At 44.7% G+C, this 16,863-nt stretch overlaps 1 protein-coding gene and 1 non-coding gene across 2 annotated transcripts in view; one reads left to right on the forward strand and one right to left on the reverse strand.

The window, feature by feature from the left end:
• Positions 1–11,726, reverse strand: part of Cbl (Cbl proto-oncogene) — a 76,128-nt gene extending 64,402 nt beyond the window's left edge. The window contains 1 exon segment of the mRNA XM_036193537.1: positions 11,389–11,726. Within this exon segment, the coding sequence (XP_036049430.1) occupies positions 11,389–11,577 (189 nt within the window). The 5' untranslated portion in view covers positions 11,578–11,726.
• On the forward strand, positions 5,142–5,282 carry LOC118588175. The gene has a single exon (XR_004945565.1). It is a non-coding gene; the product is annotated as a U4 spliceosomal RNA (small nuclear RNA).
• Positions 11,727–16,863: the final 5,137 nt, after the last annotated feature.

Raw genomic sequence — 16,863 nt, forward strand, 5'->3', positions numbered from 1 at the left:
CCCTTTAACTAGCACCAGAGGTATCTAGCTGTACATAGGTTACCTAATGACTAAGCACACTTTCACCCACCCTGCAGAAAAATGGCAGATAGCTTGGACAGATAGGAGCCACAGGAAAAAAGAAGACAGTTTTATTTTCTCCCATTGACCTAGCAACTTATAGATTCTTAACATTTTCTACCAATTGCGTTTAAGATTATAGTTGAGCACATAAGAGCCCACTTTTTTGATATTACCTGAATTTAGCCTTTAGTCAATTCATTTCCCCATTGGTCACTTCCCTTTGGGGTTGCACATGATAATTAATGGTTATTGCCCCTCTATGTGATTCTTATCATCCCTCCATTTGACCCTGGAAGCCTGGCTTTGCATTGCCAAGGGATTACTGCTTGTAAGTGTATATATACAAGGACTCCCAGGACAAGGGAGGACAGAGAAGAGAAAAGAGAATGGAAGAACTAGATGGGTAAGAACTGGAGAGGAACAAACTGAGATGAGGAAGAACGAGGTTGAAGAGCTAGAAGAGAGTACTAGAGGAACGAGATGGAAGATGAAGAAGAGCCAGATGGGGAAGAACAAGATGAGGAAGAAACAGATGAGAGAGAAGGAGAGATGGGAAAGGAGATGATATGGGAAAGAATTAGATGGATGAGAGAGAACCTAGAAGAAGCAGAACTAAGATGAAAGAATTAAGATAGAACCCAGAGGGGACCACAGATAAGTGTAGAGAGAAATCAGGCAAGAAAGGAGCTAAATATGAGAGAAGAATAGAAGCTTGTAACTGACACAGAATAATAGCTTTGGAGGCTGTCCTGGAACTCGCTGTAGACCATGCTGGCCTTGAACTCAGAGATCTACCTGCCTCTGCCTCCCAAGTGCTGGGATTACAGGTGTGGACTAAGGAGTTTTGTGTACGTAGATTCATTTCTTTTATTCAAATGATTAATTATCAGCTGGTTGTAGATTCTTCCCGGACCCTGGGAAGGGACTATCCAGGGGCTGGATCCCTAGAGTCCTTGATACTCAACCTTCCTAATACTGAGATCCTTTAATAGATTTCCTCATGTTGTGGCGACCCAAACCATAAAATTATTTCATTGCTACTTCATAACTGTAATTTTGCTACTATTATAATGTAAATATTTGATGTGGAACCCCAAAAGGGTTGTGACCCATGGGTTAAAAACCACTAGCCTAGGGTTGGGGATTTAGCTCAGTGGTAGAGCGCTTGCCTAGCAAGCACAAGGCCCTTGGTTTGATCCTCAGCTAAAAAAAAAAACAAAACAAACAAAAAAACAAAACAAAACAAACAAAAAAAAAAAACCCACTAGCCTAGATAAATGTTCTGTATCTTCTAACTTTGTTAACTGCCAGTGTCTGGTTAGAAACAGATGAGTTAAGCTAAGTATGGTAGAGTATATCTATAATTTCAGAGCTCAGGAGTCTGTTGCAGGATTGCCTCAAACTCAAGGCCTGCCTGGATTACAAAGCATAGTTAAAATAAAATAAAAAATAAAAAAATCCAGAAATGAAAGAATGGGGACTTCAGACATGCACAAAGATACCAGGCTCCACAAAGTTGTCTAGACCAGAAGGAATGATAATGTTCCATACTGTCTCCAAATGTGTTGTCCAGAAAATATAATAATTCACCCAACAAGATCTACATACTTGGTTAACCTACATCCATCCCTGTTACCACTAAAAAAAAAACAAAACAAACAACAAACTACAATCAGTACAGAGACCTAACCACAGGATGTCAAAAACTATAAAATTGCAAAACGAAAATTTTGAATAGAGTAAATATCTGTATTAGCTGGGTGTAATGGCACAGTTCTGTAAATCCAGCACTCAGGAAGTGGAGGTAGATGGATCAAGAGTTTAAGGCCAGTTTGGGATACATAAGACTCGTCTCAAAAAACAAAAACAAAAACAAAAAAAGAAAGGGGAAGAGGAGGAATGAGGGATGAAACGAGAAGGGAAGAAAAGAAAGCACTAGGCAAGGGTATATATATAGCTAAAGACTACTAACAGATGGGGCTGGAGAGATGGCTCAGCAGTTAAGGGTACTTCCAGAGGACCCAGATTCAAATCCTAGCACCCACATGCAACTCAACACTGTAACTCCAAGATCTGACATGACACTCTCATACAGACATACCTGCAGGCAAAACACCAATGCATATAAATAAAAAGTAAATAATTTTTTTAAAAAAAGGATCACTGGCAGAGCACTTGCAGACAGACCTTCTTGTGGTTGCCAAAAGCATGTTATAAATTTGTGACATTTAAATTATTCATTCAATAAATATATCTTAGCTACCTAACCTTCCTATTTGAATTACATTGTTTTCAACTCTTCATGAAGAGTATCATGGTGAGATACATGCTTAGGCATGTTTCCTTAAAATAGATCCCAGCTGCCAGGTGTGATGGCACACACCTATAATTCTCCCAATATAATGCCAATACTAAGAGGCAGAAGCAAGTAGATCCATGCCAGCCTGAACTACAAGAGGACCCTGATTCCATAAAACAAAAACAAACAAGAAAAAAACTGCAAAATTCCAATTTAATAGCCAACCATTATGGACTCTTCAAGTGAAAAGGCTTTAAAACTATATAAAACATAGGTTTTAAAACTATTTATTTTATTCTCAGCAGATCATTTCTGGTACACTTGGAAAATAGCTCTTTGTAAGGCTAGCAAATAAAGACAAGCTACATCATCAAAAATACTTGATGCATAAATATTTTAACATTATTTTAGGAAGCTACTCATTCTATGAAGTACTGAAAAAGGAACAACTTAACCAAGAAAAAAGGCCATTCTATTCTAAGCTGGATAGTTAAAAGTTTGTATTAAGAAACAAATGGTTCCCAATTTGCCTTACATTCCAAACCTCACTGTAATTTGATGCTATGGCTCAGAATACACTTTATAATAAAAAACTGTTCCACTGTAGCAAGATGCATACAGTGCATCTTGGGTAGAGGGAAGGCTGACACTAAGCAACTAGGAACTTAGCATACGCCCTAAGTATGTATTTTTTTTTTTAATGTGCCAATTAAAAAGACTCAACAAAGACCACAAAAGTCTTGTGATTGAAGACTTTTTGTTATTAAGACAAGGTCTCATCCCATGCTGGCCATTATTACAGGTATGTGACACCATTCTGTTTGCTTTCTTATGTAGTACTAGGAATAGAACCTGGATCTTCATATACACTAAACAAGCAGTACTAACTGAGCCACTCCCCAGCCCAGGTTTATATTTTTAGAGAAAGCTGAACATGTTGCACATTGAGAACAAAGAGAGAAAAAGAGAGTGATAGTAAATTCCTGGTAAAACAATAGGAAATGAAACTTAGAATGCAAGTCAGAAGGACCACACCATCTAAGCAGACACCTCCTACAACTAGAAGAAAGGGAACCAGAATGGGTTTAGACAGCAACAAATATGTAGATACGGAGGTGGTTAAACTAAGCCTGATGGTTTCAATTTTTCTCAATATACATGTCATATGCTGGGAAATGAAGTGAAAAGACAAGGTCCTTGAATCTGACAGGTTATCACGCTCTGCAGAGAAAGTAGGGTAATAAAGCAAAGTGCTGGGTGACTGCTTTAAAACAAAACAGACAGGTTTCTATGAGGTGCTATTTACACTAAGAGCTGAAATCACAGAAATAGTCCAGTCTGTAGAATCAGCAGAAGAGTAGTCAACAAGAAGACAACCTCAGCAGTCCTAAGGTGCCAATGAGTCGGGATTTACCTAAGGACTATGAAGGATACAAAGGTCAATTAGACTAAAGTGCAGCCACCAAGGCACCAAGTGTGATTAAGAGATTTCAGAAAATTGCTTAGGAGATATGACAGACTAAATTTAAGTTTTCAATTAATATTTGGTAAGATTATACCAACCAGTCATATCAAAATGTTCAGCCTCAGTCATTTACCTTGAAAAAACTTAGCCTCTGAGCCTCAATACCCTCACCTATAAAGAGATAAGAACTATCTTATAAAATGTGGGTGAAAGGGCCTCCGCACTGCCAATGAAGTAGGCATCCAATGTATACAGTTCTCCTCCCATTTCCATACAACTTGAGCAGCAGAATTAAGAGGAAGACATATGGTAGGTAGGTTCAACAACATGAACCTGCAGTTCCAGTGATTCAGGAAAACTACAATGGCAAGTCAAGTGAGGTAGTACACACCTTGAAAAGCTTAGACTTAAGAGGATCAGGAGTTCAAGGCCAGCTTAGGCTATATAACTAGATCCTGGTCTAGAAACAAAACAAAAACCACATGTACACACTCACACATACACACACCCTTACTTCTAAGACTGCACCAGTGTGAACTGCTGCTGAATTCCAATTTAAGTAACATCAAAACCTGTCTTTTAGCCTCTGCTTGACTTGGGACACATTTCTGAATTTGTATGTTGTCAGGAGTTTAACAGTTTGTGCATTAAAATAAAAATACAGGAGGGAGGCAGAATGACAGACCTCACATCACCCTTTGCTGACTGCCAGCAGTCAATAGCATTATTTCTACCACCCTGGACCATGCCAGTTTCCTTCCCAGTCGTACAGTCTACAGAAACCAACACAGAAGAACAATACGTTAGGTAAAATAAGAATACAAAGACCAATCTTCTACAATAGCATCCACCCCTTCAAAGACAGCAGCCTTTATTCTAAGCACTTGGGAGACAGAAGGAAGGAGAGAGATCTTTAAATCTGAGGCTAGCCTGGTCTACAGGGGGAGTTCTAGGATAGCCAAAGCTACACAGAGAACTTTGTCTTTTTATTAAACTTAAATTAAAGAAAGAAATCCAAGCCAAGTACAACTCCTAAACAAAACATTCACAACATTGAAGGACTAGAGATGGAGATGGTTCAGGGGTTAAGAGAAATTATTGCTCTTACAATAGAGGACCCAGGTTCAGTTCCCAGCACCCACATTATGGCCAACAACCATTCCTAATTCAAGTCCCAGGGGATCTGAAGCCCTCTTCTAAACTCTGTGTATCAGGCATGCACAGGGTACATATACATACATTCAGGAAAACAAAACAAAACAAAATCCTCATACACAGAGAATAAATGAACAACAACAACAAAAAAAACCAAGAAACTTTGTGCAGTGGCTGTATCATAGCCAATGATGTTTATCTGAGGCGCGATTATTGCTAATTGAAAACTTTTCCCAATACCCCGCCATGACGACTTGAAATTTAGTCGGCATTGGCAATTTTTGACAGCCTCTACAGAGACTGAAAAGAAAAAGAAAAAAAAGAATATACTCATATATTCTTCCTACTTTAAAACATATGTGGGGCAGGAGAGATGGGTTGGTAGTTAAGAGAACTTACTTTGGTAGTTAAGAGAACACAGGCCGCGCGTGTGCGCGCACATACACACACACACACACACACACACACACACACACACACTAAATCTTTCAAGAAAGTATTTATTAGCCTATTTCTTATTAAAGTTGAAGTTAAAATGTAGCATGTGCCTAATATGGGGGAGAGGATACATGTCCCTTAAAGACAAAAAAAAAAAAAAAACTTATTTATTATTAAACTTAAATTTCATTAGCATTACAAAGAATGCCCTGCCCACAACATACAATGTGTTTACCAACAATGAACTGAAAATAGGCAGCTTTTTACTACAGCACAAAACTCTAAAATTCTTTGGTTTTGTTTTTTGTTTTTGAGTTAGGGTTTCACTCTGTAGCTTAAGTTGGCCTCAGACTTGGGAGTAAACCTCCTGCCTCAGACTCTCAAGTATAGAGATTTACAAGACTGAGCTAGCATACTTGGCTTCCAAAACACACAGTGAACATTTTCAAGATTGTACAATGCGCTTTAAAAAAAAAAAAAAACAAAAACAAAAACAAAAACTTTTATTTTATTTTGTGTCAGTGTTGTGTCTGCATGTGTGTACGTGTACGACATGTGCAGTGCAAAGCTACACAGAGAAGCTAGAACTGGAGTTACAGTTGGAAGCTGAAACTGGAGTTACAGACTATTGTGAGCCACCATGTGGGTTCTGGGAATCAAACCCAAGTCTTCTGCAAAAACAGCAAGTGAGCCAGGCGGTGGTGGCGCATGCCTTTAATCCCAGCAGTTGGAAGGCAGAGGCAGGTGGATCTCTATGAGTTCGGGGCCAGCCTGGTCTACAAAGTGAGATCTAGGAAAGGCGCAAAGCTACACAGAGAAACCCTGGGGGGAGGGGGGGCAAAAAACAAAACAAAACAAAAAAAACAGCAAGTGCTTTTCACTACTGAACCATCTCTCCAGCCCCATACAAAGCACTTAGCACAAATGTTATTTGTGCTTTGTCAAAACATGATCTTATAACCAGGTGTGATGATGCATGCCTTTAATCCTGGCAGTCAGGAAGCAGAGGCAAGCAGATCTCTGTGAGTTCAAGGCCAGCCTGGTCTACAAAGAGAGTTCCAGGGCAGCAGGGCTATATAGAGAAACCCTGCCTCAAAACAAAAACAAAAACAAACAAACAAACAAACAAAACCCAACAAATAAAAAAGTTTTAGAGATTAAATGTCTGCTTTTTTCAAAATATTTTTGAATGAATCACTGCATCAACAGGGAAATCAGCATTCCACTGAACTTCAAGTCCTCAACCAGGGAACATTAACACTGACCATAAAGAAAATACAGAGGTAGGTATATTCTCAATATTAATATACTCTCTAAGGAAAGAAAATGGCTTAAGCATTTGTAGCCTTTTAAAAGGAGTTCCAAAAGGGTCCTCTGTGAATAATTCAAGTGAAGAGTTAACACACATCAAAAGCCATTATGACTTAAGAGAATTTTACACTGGCAGTCAGTTAACCTCCTAGGCACAAATGCATTCTGCTGAGCTTTAAAAACGAAACCCAGCATAGTGGCCTTCACCTTTAATCCCAGCACTCAGGAGGCAGAGGCAGGAGGATCTCTATGAGTTTGAGGCCAGCCTACTCTACATAGCAAGTTCTAGGACAGTAAAGACTACATAGAGAGAGACCCTAGATCAAAAAATAATTAATTAAAAAAATAATTCATCAAAATTTTTCAAAAGTAATGCCAGGCAGTGGGAGCCTTTAACCCCAGCTCTCAGGAGGCAGAGGCAAGTGAATCTCTGCAAGTTCGAGGCCAGCCTGGGCTACAGAGTGAGTCCAGGGAAAGGCGCAAAGCTACACAGAGAAACCCTGTCTCGAAAAACAAAAACAAAAAAAAAAATTTTTTTTTTTAAATAAAAAGAATTTTGTTTTTTCCAAAAGCACTGAGTGTTGGTAGCATACTCCTGTAAACTCAGAACATGAAAAGCTGAGGCAGGAGAATTTTGAGAAGTTTGAGGACAGCTTGGGCTACATAGTGAATATCAAGTAAGCCAAAGCTATATAGCAAGACTCAGTCTTAAAAACAAGAAAGAAAACTAAACCTAGAGGGTAAACACTTTTCTGCTTAGTCTTGTCCTCTAGTCTGGCAAATTTTACTTTCTATAGTCTTCAAAAGTGGCTGCCTTTTGTTTATTTCTGGCTGTCTATTCACAGAATCCCTCAGAACAATGTCAAAAGGACACGTGCTTAGCTCTGGGAAATCCACAGTGTCCTTGTACAGCTGCCACATGTTCCATTCATAATAGTTTTCTCACTGGCTTGACTTCTCCCTTTGCTTCTGCCAAGGCTCAATGGTCGATAGACAAAAAGAAACAAAAAAAAACCCAAAAAACCCCAAGACTGGAAACTGCTATGTTCATAATGAAGAGAAGTAAAACCATGTTTAAAAACTGCTACATTTTTTGGGGCAGCAAGATGGCTCAGCTGGGAAAGAAACTTGCCTCTAGGGCTGACAACCTTGGTTTATTTTTGGAACCCATATGGAGAAAGAAGAGAAGCTGTCACCGAACCTCCACATGTCTATCATAGCATGTGTATGTATGTGCACGTTGAGGGGTGTGTGGGTGTGTCCAAACACACACACACACACACACACACACACACACACACACACACACACGTAAGTTAAAAAAAAGTCACTGAATTTTATAAAGACAATAGGGAGGATAGGCCATTTATGAGTTTTCTTCCCTACCTAGTCTTTAATGTACTAACCAATTTCTTTACAGAGAAATAATTCGGCAAATATTACAATATCCTGGTAAGACGGGGGGCCGGGGGACGACACAGAAAAAAATTGGTCATGTCCCATTTTTGTTTAAGGGGTGTTATAACACAAGCATTTTTTCCTAGCAAGTTTAAGTCCCACATGGCTAAGCAAACTGGGCCTATGTGAAGCAAAGCCCACAACTTATATCAGCTACAGACATCCAATATTGGGGGAAGGAAGGAGACCACCAGTACCTAGGGCTAACTCTGTAAACTGACTAGTAGCAGGCTGGAATAACACACATCTAACTTTTACAAGAACAAAACAGTTATGAAATGATGACTCGGGACTTACTACATAATTCCACCTATCAGAAAGATGAAGTAAGGGGCTGGAGAGATGGCTCAATGGTTAAGAGCACTTGCTGCTCTTGCAAAACACTAGGGTTCAATTTCCAAAACCTGCATGGAAGTTCACAACAGTCTATTACTTCATGTCCAGGGGATCAGACTCCTTTTGGCCCTCTCACAGGCACCAGGCATACCATGGGATACATATACATGCATGCAGGGAAAACACTCATACATATAAGATAAAAAGGTATAGTGACTCCATTTAAAGACTTCAAAAGGGGGGCAGCAAGATGGTAGAGCTACATTGGAACTCACTTGATGGAAGGAGTGAACCAATTCCCACAAGTTGTCCTCTGACCTCAACACATGGGCTATGGCATGCACAAAAACATCCACACATATGCACACAAGATGAATAATGTATATTTTTAAAAGATCTTAAAAAAAATTAAGTAAAAAGAAACCCTAAAACTCCAAAGGCAATAGAGATGGTGCAACCTAGCAAGTATTAGGTAAGTACTAAGTAATAATACTTAATACAGAAGTATTAAGAAAATCTGGAAGTCTGAGAAGTGGTACAAACCTGCAGGCTTAATGTGAGAAAGGACTGAGCTTTCATTTCAGTACAATTCATAATATGTTATGGGACACATTACTGAAACCATCTTCAGAGACAATCAGTAAAGAATAAAACATCCTGCCTTCCTAAACTAAAATGGAAAAGCTAAAAGTCTACTGTCCTTGAATCTACTAAAACCTAAATGCAGTTTCTCTCAAAACTCTGAGACCATAAGTGATTAAATGTATCTAGGAAAACTCAGAATTCAATACTCACAAGTGAAGAAATTGTAAGACATAAAGTAAGGGAGGGTTTGTTTGGATTACCATATAGATTAGGACTTGCTATAATCTATCTTTCATTACAGAAACATCATTTTAAGGAAGTCAATAATCAGTATCACTTTGCTACAATGAACCCACTCCCACGTCCTATATGGGAAACTAACTAGAAATGAAACGATTTTTCTAAACCAGGAGTCCGCAAAAGTTAAGCTCCCAAAACATAAACCTATAAACTTCAGATTGTAAAGACATTCAATTTCTTTTTAAAGATGTCAACACATGCATCTAGGCAGCACTAGACAGACTGAGGCTTCGAATGATTGCTCTGAGTTCCAGACCGTCCTGAGATACAGTGAAAGCTTGTCTCAAGAAGCAAACAAGGATTCATTCCCCAGCATCTTCAGACAGCCACAGTTATATTGGGGCTGGAGAGATGGGGCAATGGTTAAGAGTACTTGTTCATGCAGAAGACCAGGTTCAATTCCCAACACCCATATAGTGGCTCACAATCATCCATAACTCCAGTTCCAGGGGACCCAACATCTTCTGGCCTCAAGGGCACTGCATGCATGTGGTGCACAGCCATACATGCTCACAAAACATCCACACTCACAAGAATAAAATAAAATTAAATTAAATTAAAAAGAAAAAGAAACAAACAAGATGTCAGCACATCTTTATAGTCGTTTTATAATTTCCAATAATAAAGTTCAGTTCCACAACATCAAAATAATCACCATACAAGTACCTATGTCATTAATTACAATAACAGTTGGGACGGGGGAGGAGGGCTCCCACAATTCAAATTACTTAAGGTAGGGAAAATCAGTCCTGGAAAAGTGACTCTGAAACCACTGGTATGCACTGCAAGAGTGTTAATTCTCACACAGGACTTGTTAAGCATTTATATAGCAGTTACATTTGCCAAGTGCTTCATAATAATTTTATTGGCTGTTTCTAGTCCAAAACAACCCATGGAGAACTTTACAGAAGAGGAACCTGGGCCCAGAGAGGAACCAAAGAAACCAAGTTTACCCTGGAGGAAATAACACCATTTGCTTCCATGCCAGATCCTCCTAATCACATTTATCTGCAGTAGGGATTTTGAAAAATTAATGAATATGTTAAGAATCAAGGAAACAGCGCATTGAATTCGAACAAAATATTAAGAGATTGTGTGTACACTTTTAAATACTTGAGCCAACAAGACTACATTATACAGACACAATTATAAGGAAGTAAGGTTCTCCCGAATGACAGGCTTAAAGCGCTAACCATAGAAGTGTTCACCCCAGCCCGCACCTGCTTTTAAAATGATTACCAAAGGGGTTCATGAAACCAAGCTCAAAGTCAGGTTCCGAAATCACAGACAGGCCCGTTACAAAAACCAAACCCTACATACAGCCCAGCTAAAAGCACTGAGTGCAGGGAGGAAGTTCGGTACTAGTCAGACCGCAATGTAGCACGCTCAGCCAGGCCACCTTTGGAAAGATAATGGCTCTAACCAAAACTCGCGGTTTCACCAGTGCCCGTCTCAGCACCAGCGATGGATTGCATCCAACACTTCGCGAGACAACAGAAAACTTAAGCCATCCTTAGCGGCGAAGGGAAGTTCCTTCCCGGCCCCCATTTAAACCCACCTCTTTCTTTGATCTTCGTGTTACATCTTAATGAGGAAGAAAACTATAACCTCACCCAGACCGCAGTCAGTCCGGTCGCCCTGTCCCCTGACCCCAGGTCCCTCACCCAGGGCGACTCCTCTTCCAACCCGGAGCCCAAGCCGGCAGACCCCCACGCCCATCCGCCGGCCCACCTCCCAGGGCCCACTGGGCGACCCACATCCCCAAGCTCCGCGCCCCCATCGCACTTCCGCCCGGGTGTCGCGGTGACCGGCCCTCCCCCAGCCCCCACCCCATCTTTGTCTGGCTCCCCCACACCTCAACGTTCCCAACTGCCAACGGCGGCAGCCCGCCCTCCCTGCCTGCCTGCCGCCCTCCCTCCTTCCCTCCCCACCGCCCACGCCCACCCGGCGCCGCCCGCCCGCCCCGCAGGCCGCTCACCTTGTCCATGAGCTTCCAGCACTTCTCCACCATCTTCTTGTCCACCGTGCCGGGAGGGTGCGGGCTGAGGTGGTGGTGGTGGTGGTGCGGCTGGAAGGCGTCCTTCATGAGCCCGATCAGGCCGCCCGCGCCCGAGCCCCCCGAGCCGCCGCCGCCGGCGCCCGAGCTCTTCTTCACGTTGCCGGCCATGGCCAGCGGAGGGTCCGGAGCCCGCTCGGCCGCGAGCGAGAGAAGTGAGCGGGGCGAGAAGGAGGGGCCTCTCCGGCGAGCCACCGCCGGCGCTGGCAGCCGAGGGAGTGTGAGAGGGAGGCGCCCGCCCTGAGGCGCGCCCCTGCGCGGGCGCGAGCGCGAGCCGGAGCGCGAGCGCGGCCTGGCGCGGCGCGGGGGCGCGCGCCGTGAGACCGACGTGCCGCGGGCGGCCGCAGCGACCGCCGCCACCCCCCCCACCCCAACCCCCGGCCCCAACGCCTCTCCAAACTCGCGCGCGAGCTCACGAGCACCCGCGTGCCCCCGCAGCTCCCGGAAAGCCTGGACCGAGTTTCCACGCCCACTGCTCCCGCCCCGACCCTCAGGGACGGGGCGTGGCCACCCCGGGGCGGGGCCCAGAGGAAACTCGGCGCCTGCGCCCTCTGCTGGAGGAGCGAGGAATGGAAGGAAAGAGGTGGGGTCCGAGGTAGAACCTGCGCACTAGGCAGAAGCCTGGCCGTCCATGTTCTTTGTGGACTGGGCTTGGTGCCTCCAGGGAGTGAGTCATTGTTAGGCTCGGATTAAGACGGGCAGGGATGGAAGGAACCTTCACGTCAAGGCTTTTACCCACTCCCGACTAGTGTGGAGGCTGAGTTTAGAGCTATGTGCTTCATATTGTGAGGCAGTGGAGAGAACCAAAAGTTCCCTTTCCACTCCTATTTCTATTTTTTGTGGTGCTTGGAATTGAACCTATCACCTAACACATCCGACACAAGCACTCCACCCGCCTTGAGCTATATTCCCTACTCCACCATCTTGTTTCACCATGTAGCCCTGGCTGTCCTGGGATTTGCTTTGTAGAGCAGGGCAGCCTCGAACTCACAGAGATTCACATGTCTCTATCTCCCGAGTGCTGGGATTAAAAGTCTCCTTGATGTTTACAACCGGCAGAGAATGGGAATTCGGATGCTGCAGCTTTTTGCAGACTGATTAAGCCCCAGAAAGGCTTAATGTTTGGAACACTCGAGGCTCAAGCTCTTCTTTCAGGCCCTTCAACCTTTTTTGAAACATAACTTTCTTTTAATCTTCTTCTTTCTGAAGAGTACTTCCGTTTCTGGGAACTGAATATGTATTTAAAGACTGTTGCTCAGCGGAATGCACAGCCGGCACAGAGGCCCTGCCTACAGAGGCTGTGAGGCAGCTGTGAGCATGGCCAGAGGGGTTCTTGCACACAGGAACAGAAATTCAACTCCCAGTCTCTTCCACTTCCCTAATCTCCAGGCTTGGAAGAACTTTGAAAATAGGAACTTCTTTTCCAAAGAAGGAAGTGCCCTGCCTTGATTTGCTAATCAATTGGGGGTTTTTGTTTGTTTTGTTGGGGTTTTTTTTTTTTGTTTGGATTTTTTTTTTTTTTCTCCAAAGCCCTGACTTGCCATTAAATACTCAGCTCCTCCTTATATCTCTGTCTTGGCTCTTCCACCAAGCCCTTGTGGTCGCTAGCTTAGCCAGTACTTCTTCAAGAGAGGAAAATGTCTCTGAACTCCAGAGCTCACAACTTTGGTTTGCAAATCAATCACCTTTTTTGTTTGTTTGGTTGGTTGGTTTGGTTTTGTGTCAAGACAGGGTTTCTCTATGTAACAGCCCTGACTGTCCTGGAACTCCATCTGTAGACCAGGCTGGCCTTGAACTCACAGAGATCCACGTGCTGGGATTAAAGGTAGATAGTGCCAGCCGGGCGGTGGTGGCACACGCCTTTAATCCCAGCACTCGGGAGGCAGAGCCAGGCAGATCTCTGTGAGTTTGAGGCTAGCCTGGGCTACCAAGTTTGTTCCAGGAAAACACAAAGCTACACAGAGAAACCTTGTCTCGAAAAACCAAAAAAATAAAATAAAGGTATAGTGCCACTTTATCTAAGCATTTCTGAATCTTTATTACCATTTCACATCAGTAGAATACCCTTTGATCAGTTTCTTTGTTTTGGTTTTGTTGTTGTTGTTGTTATTGTGGATGGTGGTGGTGGTGGCTTTGGTTTTGGGGATTATTGTTGTTTTGAGACAGCCCTGACTAGAGTCCTACACCACTACTGTTAGTTATTTTGGTGCTCTTACCCTACGAGGAACACGTCCCGAACACGAAAAATCCACAGAAGATCTGTTTATTAATATAGGATAGGAAGAGACAGACATGACAGGCCACGTGGGACAAGAAGAAGAAAGAAGAGAGGAGACCTGTGCAAAATGTCGCTGGCTTTTTAAAGAGTGGGCTGCGCATTCGTACAGGACCGCATGTAGCTACTCCACACATGCGCATAGATTACATGGCCGCACGCTTTACGCAGCCATGCAAAGCTACGGAGTCCTAGTCACGCAAGATGTTTTGACCTGGAAATGGCTATTTTGAACCAGAAATAACTAGGCGGTCCATCAGGCAAGTCCAACCGTGTGGGCATGTTGTGACTTCCTATCAACTACACTCAGCCTTTCATCATTTTCTACCTAGAAAAAAAAAAAAAATAAAAGAATCGACCAAAGAGAAACAGAGGCAATGCTCTAAAATTATTGTCAAAACTTTGTACAGCCTGTGCCACCACCCTAGTTTGTTGGCCTTCCTTTTGACTCCCTGTAAAAGTGAAACCATCCTCACTGACACTGTCAGTTCATCTTGTCACTGACAGACAGACAGACAGACACACACACACACACACACACACACACACACAAACTAAACCCCCATTGTTGCATCTGTAATGAAATTAACAGTACCAATCTTACTTAAAGTTGTATACTACTCTAAGATACGGGCTCCATGATAAACAGATCCTATGCTAGATAACTTTCTAAGTCACAAAATACAATAGTTATATTTTCATCGCCATCACAGAGTGTATTCCCTCTGCCTGGAGTGTGCTTCTAAGATCCAAATCATTCTTCGCAAGTCAGCTGGGCAGGACAAGCTGGTGCAAGTCTGTCATCTGCACACTTGGGAGGCTGCAGTTTAGACAGGAGAGAGGAGTTGATGCCAACCTGGGTTACACAGGGAGACCCTATCTCAAAACAAACAAGCATCACCCAGCTCAAGCATCCCACAGAGAAAGGTAGTAATTTACATCTCTAAATTGCCTTTCGTTTTTTCTGGGGATTGAACCCCAGGCCTCTGATATGCTAGGCAAGTGTCAGTCCACTGAGCCATATCACTAGCTCCATTTTTCTGGCTTTATGAAACAGTATCAGTATGTATCCCAGGCATAACTCAGTCTCATTAGACTCCGGCCTGATTTATAAGCTCACAGAAATCCTCCTGCCTCAGCCTCCAGAGTTCTAGAATTACAGGCATGTACCACTATGCCTGGCTTATATGTCTCTTATGTCACATGACAACATGCATATACTGTCTTGCCAACTTTGGATCTTCTATAGTACTTAGCATTATGTGGGTGCACCAGGGTGTTTTTTAGTTCTAGAGTCAATACAGTACAAGGTAGTTACCTATGGATATCTCTCTCTCTCTCTCTCTCTCTCTCTCTTTCTCTCTCTCTCTCTGTCTCTGTCTCTCTCCCTCTCCCCGGCCCCTGTGTGTGTGTGTGTCTGTCTGTCTGTCTGTCTGTCTGTCTGTCTGTCTGTCTTTCTGTCCTATTGGCTCATAAGCTTGTCTAAATGTCCAATTTACATCTCCAGCTTGGTTTAAGATTTCCAATCTGGAGCAGGGTGGTTGTAATGAACTCCTTTAATCCCAGCACTCAGGAGAGAGAGGCAGGTAGATCTCTAAGTTTGAGGCCAGCCTGGTCTACAGAGTGAGTTCCAGGACATCTAGGGATACACAGAGAAATCCTGTCTTGAAAAACCAAATAATAATAATAATAATAATAATAATAATAATAATAATAATACTTCCAATCTGAGGCTGGGAATAATGGTGTAGACCTTTAATTCCAGTTTTTGGGTGGCAGATGCAGGCAGAGTTTGGTAAGTTCAACCTGGTCTATATAGTGAATTCCAGGGCAGGCAGTGTAGTTGGTTGTTTTAACTCTATGGCTATTTGGGGGCCCCACCACCCAGCTCCCAGATCAATCACACATGGAGGTTTATACTTAATTATAAATGCGCAGGCTTAGCTTGGCTTGTTTCCAGGCAGCTTTCTAAACTTAAAATTATCCCATCTATCTTTTTCCTTTCTCTATTTCTGTGTATCTTACTTTCACTCTCACTCCGTGGCTGACAGGGTGGCTGTGTGGCTGTGTGGCTGGGTGGCTGTGTGGCTGGGTAGCTGGGTGGATTTGTGGCTGTGTGGCTGTGTGGCTGTGTGGCTGGGTGGCTGGGTGGCTGGGTGGCTGGGTGGCTGGGTGGCTGGGTGGCTGGGTGGCTGTGTGGCTGTGTGGCTGGGTGGCTGGGTGGCTGGGGTGGCGGGGTGGCTGTGTGGCTGTGTGGCTGTGTGGCTGTGTGGCTGGGTGGCTGTGTGGCAGGGTGGCTGGGTGGCTGTGTGGCTGGGTGGCGGGGTGGCTGTGTGGCTGTGTGGCTGGGTGGCTGGGTGGCTGGGTGGCTGGGTGGCTGTGTGGCTGGGTGGCTGGGTGGCTGTGTGGCGGGGTGGCTGGGTGGCTATGTGGCTGGGTGGCGGGGTAGCTGTGTGGCTGTGTGGCTGTGTGGCGGGGTGGCTGTGTGGCTGTGTGGCTGGGTGGCTGGGTGGCTGGGTGGCTGGGTGGCTGGGTGGCGGGGTGGCTGGGTGGCTGTGTGGCTGGGTGGCGGGGTGGCTGGGTGGCTGGGTGGCTGGGTGGCGGGGTGGCTGTGTGGGCTGTGTGGCTATGTGGCTGGGTGGCGGGGTGGCTGGGTGGCTGTGTAGCTGGGTGGCTGGGTGGCGGGGTGGCTGGGTGGCTGTGTGGCTGGGTGGCTGGGTGGCTGGGTGGCTGGGTGGCTGGGTGGCTGGGTGGCTGGGTAGCTGTGTGGCGGGGTGGCTGGGTGGCTATGTGGCTGGGTGGCGGGGTGGCTGTGTGGCTGTGTGGCGGGGTGGCTGTGTGGCTGGGTGGCTGGGTGGCTGGGTGGCTGTGTGGCTGGGTGGCTGGGTGGCTGGGTGGCTGGGTGGCTGGGTGGCTGGGTGGCTGGGTGGCTGTGTGGCGGGGTGGCTGGGTGGCTATGTGGCTGGGTGGCGGGGTGGCTGTGTGGCTGTGTGGCGGGGTGGGCTGTGTGGCTGGGTGGCTGGGTGGCGGGGTGGCTGGGTGGCTGGGTGGCTGGGTGGCTGGGTGGCTGGGTGGCTGTGTGGCTGTGTGGCTGGGTGGCGGGGTGGCTGTGTGGCCTTGAT

This window comes from Onychomys torridus, chromosome 7 (assembly GCF_903995425.1).
Source record: "Onychomys torridus chromosome 7, mOncTor1.1, whole genome shotgun sequence".
In the NCBI taxonomy this organism is placed as follows: domain Eukaryota; kingdom Metazoa; phylum Chordata; class Mammalia; order Rodentia; family Cricetidae; genus Onychomys; species Onychomys torridus.